The sequence below is a fragment of the Dysidea avara genome, chromosome 13 (assembly GCF_963678975.1).
Source record: "Dysidea avara chromosome 13, odDysAvar1.4, whole genome shotgun sequence".
Classification (NCBI taxonomy): Eukaryota; Metazoa; Porifera; class Demospongiae; order Dictyoceratida; family Dysideidae; genus Dysidea; species Dysidea avara.
Window position 1 is genome coordinate 11,484,086 of NC_089284.1, and position 12,873 is coordinate 11,496,958.

The 12,873-nt window shown below is 43.1% G+C and overlaps 1 protein-coding gene and 1 long non-coding RNA gene across 3 annotated transcripts in view; one reads left to right on the top strand and one right to left on the bottom strand.

The window, feature by feature from the left end:
- The window catches only part of LOC136243415 (uncharacterized), a 32,301-nt gene extending 25,909 nt beyond the window's left edge, over window positions 1-6,392 (bottom strand). For both annotated transcript variants that reach the window (XM_066034924.1, XM_066034925.1), the window contains exon 1: window positions 5,952-6,392. In XM_066034924.1, the coding sequence (XP_065890996.1) occupies window positions 5,952-6,092 (141 nt within the window). In that variant the 5' untranslated portion in view covers window positions 6,093-6,392. The remainder of the gene's footprint in view (window positions 1-5,951) is intronic.
- On the top strand, window positions 1,307-12,008 carry LOC136243420 (uncharacterized). The gene is made up of 6 exons (XR_010694869.1): window positions 1,307-1,617; window positions 7,788-7,852; window positions 9,883-9,929; window positions 9,977-10,038; window positions 11,594-11,652; window positions 11,715-12,008. It is a non-coding gene; the product is annotated as an uncharacterized lncRNA (long non-coding RNA).
- The last annotated feature ends 865 nt before the right edge of the window (window positions 12,009-12,873 follow it).

Here is a 12,873-nt window from a genome sequence, read left to right on the forward strand (position 1 = left end):
CATGATTCTCATGTGCATGGTACAATGTACTACTCAATAATCACGCATGACTCATTCAATTTTTTGAGCAAGACATGCCTGCATGACTCATTCAATGTTTTGGGCAAGACATGCTTGTGGCACAGGCATGTCTTGCCCAAAAAATTGAATGACTCGGAGTCATGCGTGATTATTGAGTAGCGCATTGTACCATGCACATGAGAATCATGTATAGCTCTAGCTACATTACAGTTTAAACTTATAGGGACATATATACTTTTCTGTTATAGCTTTTTGTAGCATTCTGACAAAATAGTAATAGTTCATAAAAGGCATGGGCAGCCCACACTACTGCCGGCACATGTATATTGCTCCAGATGTGACCATCTTATGACAGAATTCAATTGATGCTATGATCGAGACATTGTGACTAGTCATTTGGCTACACAGCTATATAGCGCCACAGGCTGTGGCATGCAATATGGATGGCAAGAGAGATATAGCTAGCAATAGTTATGTGTACCAAGTTTCTATATACATTTATGCATGTAACTATGCAGCATTAGCTATGCTGTATAGCTAAGTTAAAAATGGAACAAAGATATAGTTTCTTGCAAGGATTCTAGTGATGCACATGCATGCATGCATGTGTAGCTAGCTATAGCTACTCAAATATAGATGCAATTATGTTAGTACGCAAATGACGCATGTGCGTGTATCTATACACTACAGCTAGCTACTTACTGAAAGACAAGCCTCGTTGTAGGTAAAATCAAACCCCGAAGTTGAAACCCTTTCATGAATGGCTGTTCCAACAATAAGGTAAAATGGTAGCACCATTCCAGTAGAAACAGCACTTATTAACAAAGCAAGCAAAGTTCTATTTAGTGTTTTCTTTCTCAGTAGCACGCAACGACTTGTATCCTCTGTCACGCTAGGTAGCCCAACCTGGAACTGTGGTGTTGGACTCCGCTCCTCTTGACTTCTGCCTGCAACTTGTGAAATCGGCGGTTCATTTTCCGCTACCTTGCGCGGGGAATTCTTTTCCGGTTGGTGCTGATAGCGAGGGTGGTGGTCTTTTGGTGGCAGCACCAATGACAAGGTGTGTCTGCTCTGCAATTCCTCGTTCACGGCCGCGGAGTCACCAAACTTGGCCAACAGACTTTCCAGTTGCTCCAATGAAAACGTATCCACAGTGCTCCTTTCCTCCCTAGTTCTTTCCTCCCTAGTTCTATCCATTATCACGAAACACTTTTGCTATAGCTAACGTCAAGTCGGTGGATTTTCTGTCCTTTTGAATTGTGTACTGCGTAATTGAAGCGCGTACTGCGTAAATAGTAGCGGTGGGGACTATTCAACCTATTCTCGTACTTATTTTGACCATATAGTTCAATAGTGCACAAGGCCTTATTTTGAACTATATGGTCGAAGCATAGATAATAGACACCCCTACCTATACGGATACTATCTGGGCGCTTGTACTGTTGTAGATCAGGATTCTCTACTAAGCGGATACTGATTCAAGTGTTTTCGTGATGACCGGGTGAACAGTACGTGGTAGTGATTGTGGAGAAGTGAGTCAGGGTGACTATGACAATGATTGTTCAGTTGCTGAACCAGACCAGAAGCTGAGTGAAGGTGAATTCTCACTATAAAGGGGAAGAGGGGTACGTACCTTGGTACGTACGGTCCAGCTTTCATGGGTATAGCTCCTAGCCTCCATCCTACCCATGCAAGTTTATGCCTTTCAGTGAGCTGGTCTATGGTGGCTAGTGTAGGAATGACACGAGGTGATCATAACATATCACGTGACAATCATACAAGTTACATCTAATACATTCGTGCAGTGCTATGATTATACCTAGTGTTACAAGTGCGTGTGTGTGTGCGTGTAATCTATATATATATCTAGTTCAGTTCCTACATCTCCCCCCCCCATCCTTGGTGGGCACGGGTGCGTATGTTGCTGCTATGGCCAAGTGGGGTCCTCAATTAGACGTGCGGGTGCTCTACGAGATCTCTGTGAACGGCGCTGCTGTTGTGCAGATTGAGACGGTTCGTGGGAGGGGGTATGTGAATCTTGAGGTAAGTTTGAAGGGATGATCTGCTGAGGTGTGTAGGCAGCACAAGAGGCAGGTGTCCGATGTCTCAGGAAGCGTCTGTTGCGTACGAGAACCCGTCCACTCTGTGTTCTGACATGATATCTTCGGTGAGGGTCAATTGCAACGACTGTTGCATATGTGTCCCAAAGCTTGGTCTGTGTGTTTTGCAACGCCACCGCCGACCCAATCTCAATGTCCGTAAGTGGATGCGTGTGGGTGTTATAGTATGTCTCTGACTGACGCAATGTGTGGGCTGCTTGCTGGTCTGCTTCCTGCGAGGAGCGTTGCCACTCTGGAGCAAAGGAGCGACGATGGGCTGGCAGACTGTCCTGAACAGGGTGGCCATAGAGTTTCTGAGCTGGCGATAGGCCGTCTCTACGTGAGGGAGTGTTGCGATACTGGAGGAGGGCTCTGCACAGCCTATTGTCATTAAGCTGGCGGTGATCCCAGGATGCTGCAAGAACCCTCTTCATCGATTTGACGGTTGCCTCGGCTTTACCGTTGCTCTGGGGGTATCTGGGTGATGACATCTTATGTGTGAAGCCCCACTGGGCAGCAAAGGTGTTAAACTCTTTGGCTGTAAACTGTGGCCCCCCATCTGACCACAGGATGTCAGGAATTGCTGTGCGGCAGAACGTAGAACGTAGTGCGGAAACTAGGTGTCTAGTAGTAGTGTTGGAGCCCATTGGAATGACGTCTGGCCAATCAGAGTAACAATCAACAATGATTAAAAATTGTTTACCACCGTAGGCGGCGAAGTCAGCAGCAACCTCTTGGAATGGGCGTAGTGGTTTAGGCTTGGACACTATCGGTTCCTTCGGATTGGATGGTAAGTGATCTTGGCAGAACTGGCAAGCTGTGATGATGTTCTCGATGTCATTATTGATTCCTGGCCAATACACCGTCAAACGTGCCCGTTGCTTGGTGCGGACTATACCCTGGTGTGCTTCATGAAGATCTGCTAGTACTTGACGGCGCATGGCTCTGGGGACCAGTAACTGGCAACCATGTACAATTAAGCCATCCTCTATGCTCAGATGTCCCTTAACAGCCCAGAACTGCTTGCAGGTTTCAGGGAGTTGACGGCGGTGTGCTGGGAATCCATTGAGGATGGTGCTATAGAGGTCCTGGTATTCCACGTCTTGTTCTGCCTTGTCCCTTAAGTCCTGGAGGCGTGTTGGTAAGGTGAAGCCCAGGCAGCTCACAGCCCGTATTTCTGAAATGGTGATTTCCGGGCAGAGCTGGGAGTCTGTTTCTGCCATGGTGTCCTCCTCGCACGGGTCCATGGTGGGGTGCCGAGAGAGGGCGTCTGGTGCATGATGGCCACTGCCTTTTGTCCACTCTGCTGTGAAATTATATCCCATGATTCGTGTCTTCAGACGTTGTAGTCTCGGGTTCTCTATCTCATCCAAGCGATGAGTGTTTAAGATCGATATTAGAGGGTTGTGGTCAGTGATAATGTTGAAGTGCGGTAACCCAGCTAGAAAGATGCGGCATTTCATAATAGCCCATGCAACTGCGAGCATCTCTAATTCAATGACAGCATAACGTGCCTCTGCTTCTGACAAGAAACGTGAACCTGCTTGAACTAGGACCCATCTCTCTGCTGTCTTCTGCTGTAGTATGAAGCCTAGCCCCTGCCTGCTGGCATCAGTACACAAGCGAGTTGGTTTGTGGATATCGAAGAAGGACAACACTGGGGCTGTGGTGAGGGATTTCTTGATCTGACTAAGGGCTTCGTCTTGGGTGGCAGACCACATAAACTCATTTTTGGTGCTCAACAATGGTCTCAGTGGGCCTAGGAGAGTAGCAAGGGTGTTAGTACTGGTTGACAACTGGTTTACAAGCCCAAGAAAGGATCTCAACTCAGAGCGGTTTGTAGGGGAAGGGTAGGCTGTGATTGCCAAGGTAATGGATGGGTCAACCTGATACCCTTCTGCTGACAGTTGGAAACCAGCAAGTGACCTGGCGCTTGAAGAATTGGCACTTGTCTGTGTTCAGGGTGATATTGCAGTCTGCGCAGCGTTGCAGAAATTGTCTCACGTGTTTCTCGTGTTCACTGATGTTGCTGTCATATATGACAAAGTCATCGACTATGCGGCGGAATCCTGAGAGGCCCCTGAATGCTTCGGTCATGCGCCGATTATAATGTTCTGATATGGACGAAAGTCCATAGGGAGCACGTAAATACTTGTATCGCCCAAATGGTGTAATGAATGTGGTGAGGGGTTGACTGGTTTCATTCAAGGGGCATTGGTGGTAGCCCTTTAGTGCATCAAGCACTGTGAATATCTTGGCCTCACTAGCGGCGATATCAGCAACTGCTTCCGCTGGTGTGGGCGATTGGTACCTCTCACGGATTACGAAGCGGTTAAGGTGGGACAAGTCTACGCACATCCGAATTTTATCCGAGTTCTTCTTTGGTGTCACCACAATTGGTGCACACCACGCTGTAGCCTCGGTAACCGGTGTGATTATGTGTTGTGATTCAAGCAATTGAAGTTCAGCCTGGAGCTTCTCCCGGTAGGCGAAAGGGATTGTGCGAGGTGTGTGAACACAAAACGGTTTGGCTGAGTCTGTTATTGCTATATGGAATTCTTCGCCTTGCATGACCCTTATGTGTCCGTCAAACACAGTTGGAAAGGCAGTAGTCAGCTGGTCTGTGGATGACAGTGGTGGCTGTAGGATTGCTGCATTGATTGTCACTGTTGGTGGAGTTGCCTGTTCCTTGGCGTTGATGGCAGCAGGGGCTACCGGGAGCGGTGTTGGGTAACAGGGTGGGAGGATTCCAAGTGCTTTACAGGCCTTCCATGACATCATTACTCCTGTGACGTCCTTGAAGACATGAATCTCTTCACGGTGTGTTCTGCCTTGGAGTGAGAAAGTAGTGGGAAGCTTCCCCATAGGTGTCATCTTGTGGCCACTAGCTGTGAGTGGTGATATAAGTGAGGGTAAGAGGTTAGATGGGTGTTCGTCAAGTAGGGTCAAGAGGTGTGGGCCTGCCGCTGAGATGTCAGCTCCAGTGTCGGGGAGCATGGATGTGACAGCGGATCCATTTACCGTGCTGACCTGTATGCTGATGGTTGGGGCATGGTCTGTACCAGTGACTTGTCTGAGTGCGGACAGGTGGTTGGGACTTTGTTCTGTGATGGTGGCGTCCTCTGGTGGTATATACATAACATTCGCCGATGGGTATGCTGGTGGCTGTGTGGTACCTGGTGTTCGGGATTGGCGTGCCCGGCACACTTTGGCAAAGTGCCCTATTTTGCTACAGTGGTGGCAGGTTTTGTCATAAGCTGGACAGTGCGTTCGTCCCCCCAAGTGTGGTTTGGATCCACATCCAGGGCACTGCTGCTGTCGTTGTTGGGGTGGTTGCGGCCTCTGGAGTGGTTGCTTTCGCTGGATAGGAAGTGGTTGCTGTTTATGTTGTTGGATTGCTAATACTGATGCTGGGGTACCCTCTTGGATTGATCGGCACTGCTTCTTAGCAGCCTCTTGCGCTCTGCATATGGTGATAGCAGCCTCCAAGGTCAATTCCTGCTGTCGAAGAAGGTGCTCAACGGTGTCCTGGTCTATTAGCCCCTCGATAATCTGGTCTCTGATGCTCTTTTGCGCACAGGGATTGGAGCAAAAGTTACAAGTCTTTGTTAGCTCTCTCAGGGCTACTAGAAAGTCATCGAAACTCTCTCCTGGTTGTTGCCTGCGGCTCCTCAAGTTGCGGCGCTCAACAGATTCATTGATCTGGCCATCTATGTGCCGTTTGATTGCCTGTATGATTGCAGCGGAATCGCTTCGCTGTTCCTCTGATAGGCCGAGGTTATTTACAATAGAGAGGGTTTCCCTCGACAGACACAATGTCAAAACCTGTACCTTGGTGGCAGCTGATTCGCCGGCCAGTCCTGATAGTGTGCAGTAGGACGTCCACTGTGCCCTCCATGCCTCAAAATCACCACCACGGTCCACTTGTATGTCGAGCTTGGGTAGATCAGACTGTCGGAAGACGTATGGCATCGCGGAAGTCTAGGGGCAAAGTACGACAGAAACAATGTAAGCTAATTACGGTGTAACCTTTACAGGTGCCTCGACCGGCACAGGGGGTCACTCAGGTGGTTAGAATAGTCTTCGGTCGACGAAGGTCACAGCGAAACTGCTCGCGGCGCCATGTAGGAATGACACGAGGTGATCATAACATATCACGTGACAATCATACAAGTTACATCTAATACATTCGTGCAGTGCTATGATTATACCTAGTGTTACAAGTGCGTGTGTGTGTGCGTGTAATCTATATATATATCTAGTTCAGTTCCTACAGCTAGATCATTTACTAGACTGATGAAAATTAAGAAGCACTCCCATTTCCCCGCTTGTGTTGTGTTGGAACATGAATCTATGGTTGTAACTTCTGAACTTTGGGTACAGACAAGAGTTGCTTCATCGGTCTGCAGCTAGTAGTGGCACAGGTATATCTGCTACCACTGAGGTTGGCTTCCACATTAGCAGATAAATAGGGTATGGCTTATAGCTAGTTGATACTTGAAGTGTAGGCTTTCTTTTTTCATTGTTGAGAGCAATGTACCTGTCATGTGTTATGCACCTATCAGTGTCCACCTCCCCACCTTGGAGTAGGGTGGGGCAGGGGATTTAACAAACTCTAGTGTCAAATTTCCTAGTGATGTGCCAATAAGAGATTTATCCCATTAGCCGATATTGAAATCAATGGCCGATACCGATCCGATGTTTGCCAAAATTTCACACATTTTTGTTATTTTATTTTTGATGAAAACAATGGCAGTAAAGTTAATCAACTAAGTAATCTGCTAATAATTACTGTTACTGATATTGCTGAAATTTGGCTGATAAACTGATTTCTGATTATTTACCAATTAATTGGTGCATCACTAAAATTTCCCAGTGCTGGGACAAAGAAGCTTGTTGAAACCCCACTACGTCCCTACCTTTAAAGAGGGACGTTTGAGTTGTCTGTAAAAAGGCTTACACTAGACTGATCCCAAGTCAATCACACAGTAGCATATGGAAAAATTGCACCCTCAGAACCTCAAAAGAAGCAGAAATGTTCGTGAGGTATGCTTGACCATACCTTTTATATTACACTTGGGGCGGTTTTTATAGTGTTTAACATTAGTGGCAAGTGATATGTACCCTTTGCTTCCTTATATGTTTAGTATCCATGACTACTTATGTGTCTAGAATTGGTATTCCGTAGCAGAAAGCATGGACTTGTTTTTGCACAGATTGATGGCTTACATGTGTGCTGTACTATAGTAACAGTTGTACTATCTTGTTGTGCTCTCTTGAAAGTCTGTGTATGTGTGTTTTCCGCACAGAAATGTTTTCAACAGTTTTGCAATGCAGGTTACTGCAGTCTGCTACATAGCTATAGAATCTTAATTTTTTTTGTAACCTCTTCCATGGCCATTTTGTGTACATATGTAATGATATATGTATCAAACACACACACACGCATGCATGCAATGCACACACACACACACACACACACACACACACACACACACACACACACACACACACACACACACACACACACACACACACACATTTTATTGCTGTACTTTGTATTGGTGAGGTCAAACGGAAGTGTGTACTTTATATCCATATTGTGCATCCGGCTGCACACTTCAAAGCTGCTAATCTAATCTGTGTTTGTTACACCTACATCTGTAGGAAAAGAAGTGCTGTATTAGCAGATCATGGACCGGTGGATCATGGATCAATGGATCATGTGAAAGGTAAAAGTGCATATAATTATTTAGTGTGTGTTTATGTGGCCGTATATTGTCATATGATCACTTAACAGTTGGACATCCCTTTTTCACTGAATCTTCACAATTGTTCACCAACACCTTGTGTAGGCACTTTGGCAAATAATGTAACGTTATGTGCTTGTACCCAATTTCTTGCTTGTTTGAACAAAAAAATTATTGTGCATATCTACCCAGCTGTATTAGTGGGACCTGGCATTAACTGCAGCAGTAAATTCCAACTGTTACTGTATGTTATGTCGCTAACTTAGTGGGTTAATACCCATGCGTGTCTTCACCTATGTGACATGTTATACATAGCGTCCTACTTATTACCAGTCCTACCCTTGATGCTGGCATCTGAGCAGTGCATCCCCAGTATTCCGGTGGGCAGAGACAAAGGAACCTTACTTGCTTTAAGCGTGAATAAGCTCTTCCAACCCACCAAGAATTACCCAGAACTTACGTGCACACAAGTTTAGCAAATAAAGTTTGACTAATTTCGTATAATCATTATTGAACATATTGTAGCTAATAGGCAAAAAAAGTATTGGCAACTTAGTCCCTCTAAACTCCCATTGTTTATGTCAAGTATACATGTATATATTTGTACTCTGTGTGTGTGCGTGTGTGTGTGTGTGTGTGTGTACACGTGTGTGTACACGTGTGTGTGTACACGTGTGTGTGTACACGTGTGTGTGTGTACACGTGTGTGTGTGTACGTGTGTGTGTGTACACGTGTGTGTGTGTACACGTGTGTGTGTGTGTGTGTGTGTGTGTGTGTGTGTGTGTGTGTGTGTACGTGTGTGTACGTGTGTGTGTATACGTGTGTGTGTGTACACATGCATGTGTACAAGTGCGTGCGTGTGTGTGTGTGTACACGAGTGTATGTGTATGGGTGTGCATGTATCTCCTGTGGGTTACTTACTTGTCCTGCCTCACTGAGAATTGAAGTTATAGCAATTACCAGGTTGGTGAGCACACACAGACACACATACAAACACACACACACATAGATCCTTCGCCTACTGTGCTAGCACAGTCATACCTATCCAGTTATCCAGCACTGGGACACTTGTACACTACTCAGGCACTATGAGTCAGTGCAGACAAATCCTCCTGGTGCTTGGTTGTTGTCACTGTTGTTGTTTTCTTGAGAAAGAAACTTTGCATGTCTCGTATAATAGTGAAACTTTGTGTACCCACACATTTGTTTGTAAAGCACTCCTGTGGGGGCCCTATCGTGTACATGAATGCTTATACTGTAGCACCTGAGTAGTGCACAGGGGTATCCCAGTTAGAGCTGAGCGATAGTACAACTATCACTATCACGATTGATAGTAACTTTTATATCACGATAACGGTAGTATCACGATAGTTATTAGCAGTTATTAAAGACACTCAACTTCACGTATACAGCACATGAATACTCCAATTATGTACACACCACTTATCTGCTTTTCTAACACTCCACTAATAAATGTTATGTGTCAGTATTACAATTGTTATCTTTGTTGTCCACGTTCAAGCTACCAGTCTTATACAGTTTTCTGAACTTCAACACTATCATGTTTGCTTTTGTTATCCATATTTTTGACTAAGCACAGATATGAATGAGTAATCATGATAGCACGATAGTATACTATCAAGATCACGATTGTTAATAGCTATCATGATAATCGATTGATTGCCACTATCGCTCAGCTCTAATCCCAGTGCTGGTACCTGGGCCAGTAGGTGTGACCACACATACAGCAACCCAAATTATTTTTGGTTTCGCCTGCATGTTTTAGTGTAGTCTGTTTATGTGTGTTAGTATGTGACAATGTGAGTAGTGAAGAGTAAATGATGTGGCTGTGAAATTTTTATGTGTACTATGGTACAGTAGTTGTTACTGGCAAGGTAGCTACCATATAGTGTTGCATATAATACCATCAATGTCACCAAATTATCAGTGTGGGTGTTGCTATAGTAACTGTTGAATACTCATTCAAATAAGTATGTACATCTTTATTTAGTAGTGCAGTCCCCTGCTTACGATGACTACTCCAGGTAAACAAACAAGGTGTGTTAAATCATGGTGTTTGGATGCCTTTACTTCTATGTATACAGTTGTCCAAGTAAAGTGACAAGAGGTTGCCTGAGTCAAGAATCCCAAAGAGTTTGTTCAGTTGGTGAGCCATTGACTGGATATGTGACCAAGTCTGACAAAACCAGGCTTATAGCCCAAAAAATGCATAATACTTAATTTTCTTTATAAGTTATAACAATTCTGTAAATTTCCCACACAAGTGGTCGAAATGTTAATTTGTTATCATGTTCGGCAAGAAAGTTATTATTATACGTATGTCAGACTTTTGAAAAATGGTCAAAATTTGACAGGCTATATAAGCCTGGGTGATCACATTATATTGTACATTAGATGTGATCATTAATACCTACCATTGAAAGTGATTTGTTACCATTCAATGTGATCAAAAATTTCTTTGATGTTCTTGCTAAAATCATGTTTCATTGAAAGTAGCTAGCAGGCTTAACACTTGTTATACTGATTCCTTAAAATGGGTTAAATCATACGTCAAACATTTACAGGGCACCTTAGATTTCTAGTAATATGGTATTCTGAACTTTTGTGTCACATCATGTGGGGTTGAGACAGCATGTTGATGTACGCATGTGGTACTGACCTTATGTAGCACTGACAACTTTCAGTTGCGTATTATATTATTATTGTAATGCCTGCCAATCTTGGGTCGTATAGAGAGTTTGCCTTATGCACACTGTAGCTTCAGTCACACTCTAATGATGGTAGTTGAAGTGTGACTTACCTGTATGTACCCCAATAGTACGTGGTATTTTACTGTTGGAGTATTGGCTTACATACGTTAAGGGGATTGTAATGGTAGCTTTTTGGTAGTGTCACAGTGTGTTTGGGTAATTGTGTGCGTATGTGCTATCTTACTGTATGCCAGTTGCATGTGTGCCATAGAGAAGGCTACTAACAGGATTGTGAAAGTGTGGCTTGGAGAAAAGTCTCCTGCATGTGTACATGAGTTACTTACTTTGTAACGATTATGTGCCATTTTCATGTGTATTTTTTTTGAGTGTGTCCCCTGCATGCATTGTCTGAAACATAAGATTATTAGTTAGACGTCTTGAAATTGGTATCCGTACATTAAGAATTGGATTTGTACAATACACTAGTGAACAAGAAGTCTGCTAGCATGGAGTGTACCATCATAAAGAAGTCTGGCTTACCAGTTGTTAGCCTGAGTTTGTAATGAAAGTGGCTAACAAGTTATAAGCCTTATTTCACCACGTAGCTGTATTTTGAGACACCAATCACTGCTTGAAGGTTCTTAGTTTACTAATTTGTTAAGATGCCTTACTGTAGTTATACTGATAGTAAAGTGTCAGTAAACTTAAGTATATGGAACATAATTATTTTACTAAGTTTTAAACTCTCAGTAAAACATCAGTGAATGCGGGTTTACTGAAAAACTACTAAAATAACAAACAATTAACTGTTCCATATACTGGGGATATACCACTGTAGTAAACTAAGATACATCAAGCAGTGAATTGCAATGTATCAAAAATTCATAATAATCATGCATGGTAAGTACATACTGGAAATGTTTTTTAGCAACCGTCATGGCAACAGTTGCTAAGCAATTGTTGGCAGGGATTACCAAATTTATGAATTTTGCTTTTTTTTTCCCCTTACAGTTAATTGTGGTCATGTCACAAACTGAAGACTTGCAAGGAAAGATTGATGCAATTATTAGGTAAGCTGATACAAATAATTGCGTATGTAGACTTTAGCTTATCGTCATTGTATATTGTATAGGAAGAGAATAGCATACTCAGTTTCAAGTACCATCCGAGTTCTAAGAAAGTTGAAAAATGTTTCATTATACAGTACTGTTACTGTCATTGTACTGTATGACTGTAGTACTTTTTCATGTACTGTATGTTAAAATAGTTGTAAGGAATCTGAAACTCAATAAAGTTGTATAGTGTTGTACACGTAAGCTAAGCAAGATTCTCAACGCCGCTGTTAACCATATAATTACCTAGCCTACTATACATCATTTATAATATTTAACTTGGTGTTAATCATATTGCATGTTATTGGATCTACGGATGTCGTGATTCGCATTAATTTTGGTCACCAGCCAAATGGTTTGTTTCTAAAAATAAAAGGTCTACATGTATGCATACAGGTCTACGTACAATATAAGGTCTACATTAACACTTCAGTCTCAACTTCAATTCCTTCATTATACACACGGAAGCAGCTAAAAACTCACATGGATTCTAAAATGTTAAACTGCAGCTGCTTGGCTCTACAATGGGCTTAAAACTAGTTATCCATAATCTATTGTAATAGTACACACAGTGAAGTCTGTCTGATCAGGTCACCATCTGCTGAAATTGTGCCACCCATGAGCCAAATGTATAATCCTCTGTGAAAAATAATCTACATCATCTAGCCTAATACAGCCACCAGCTTATAAGGTGACTCAGGTGAGCATCTGAAATTTTGATCATGACTAGTGTATACATGGTATATACCTGCAATGAATTTAAATATTACTACAATACAGTTAACAAAATTAAAAAAAATTCCTCAATATAATACATAGTGCTAACTTAACTTTTGGTTCTAACTTCTGCCTTGCAGTTTCCTTAAGGCCACTTCATGTCAAACTTTAGTTTCTGGTCACCTGCCTGCATGGAAAACCTGGAATCCCAGTTTATGAGGACTATTTACAGGTACTTAAATGCATGTGAAAACCAAGGACACAAATTTTTTTAACACTGCAAAATATTGAGATACTCTGATAGGACGGTCACTCTACCCTTAACTCTAATATTAGGTATAATTATGCCGCACTACTAAAACGTTACGTTTCTGACTATACACCCTGTAGTTTTGTCCTATTATTAATGTTTCCGTTACCAGTAACCAAAGTAGCTTCAATATGTAGCATTAACTATAACAT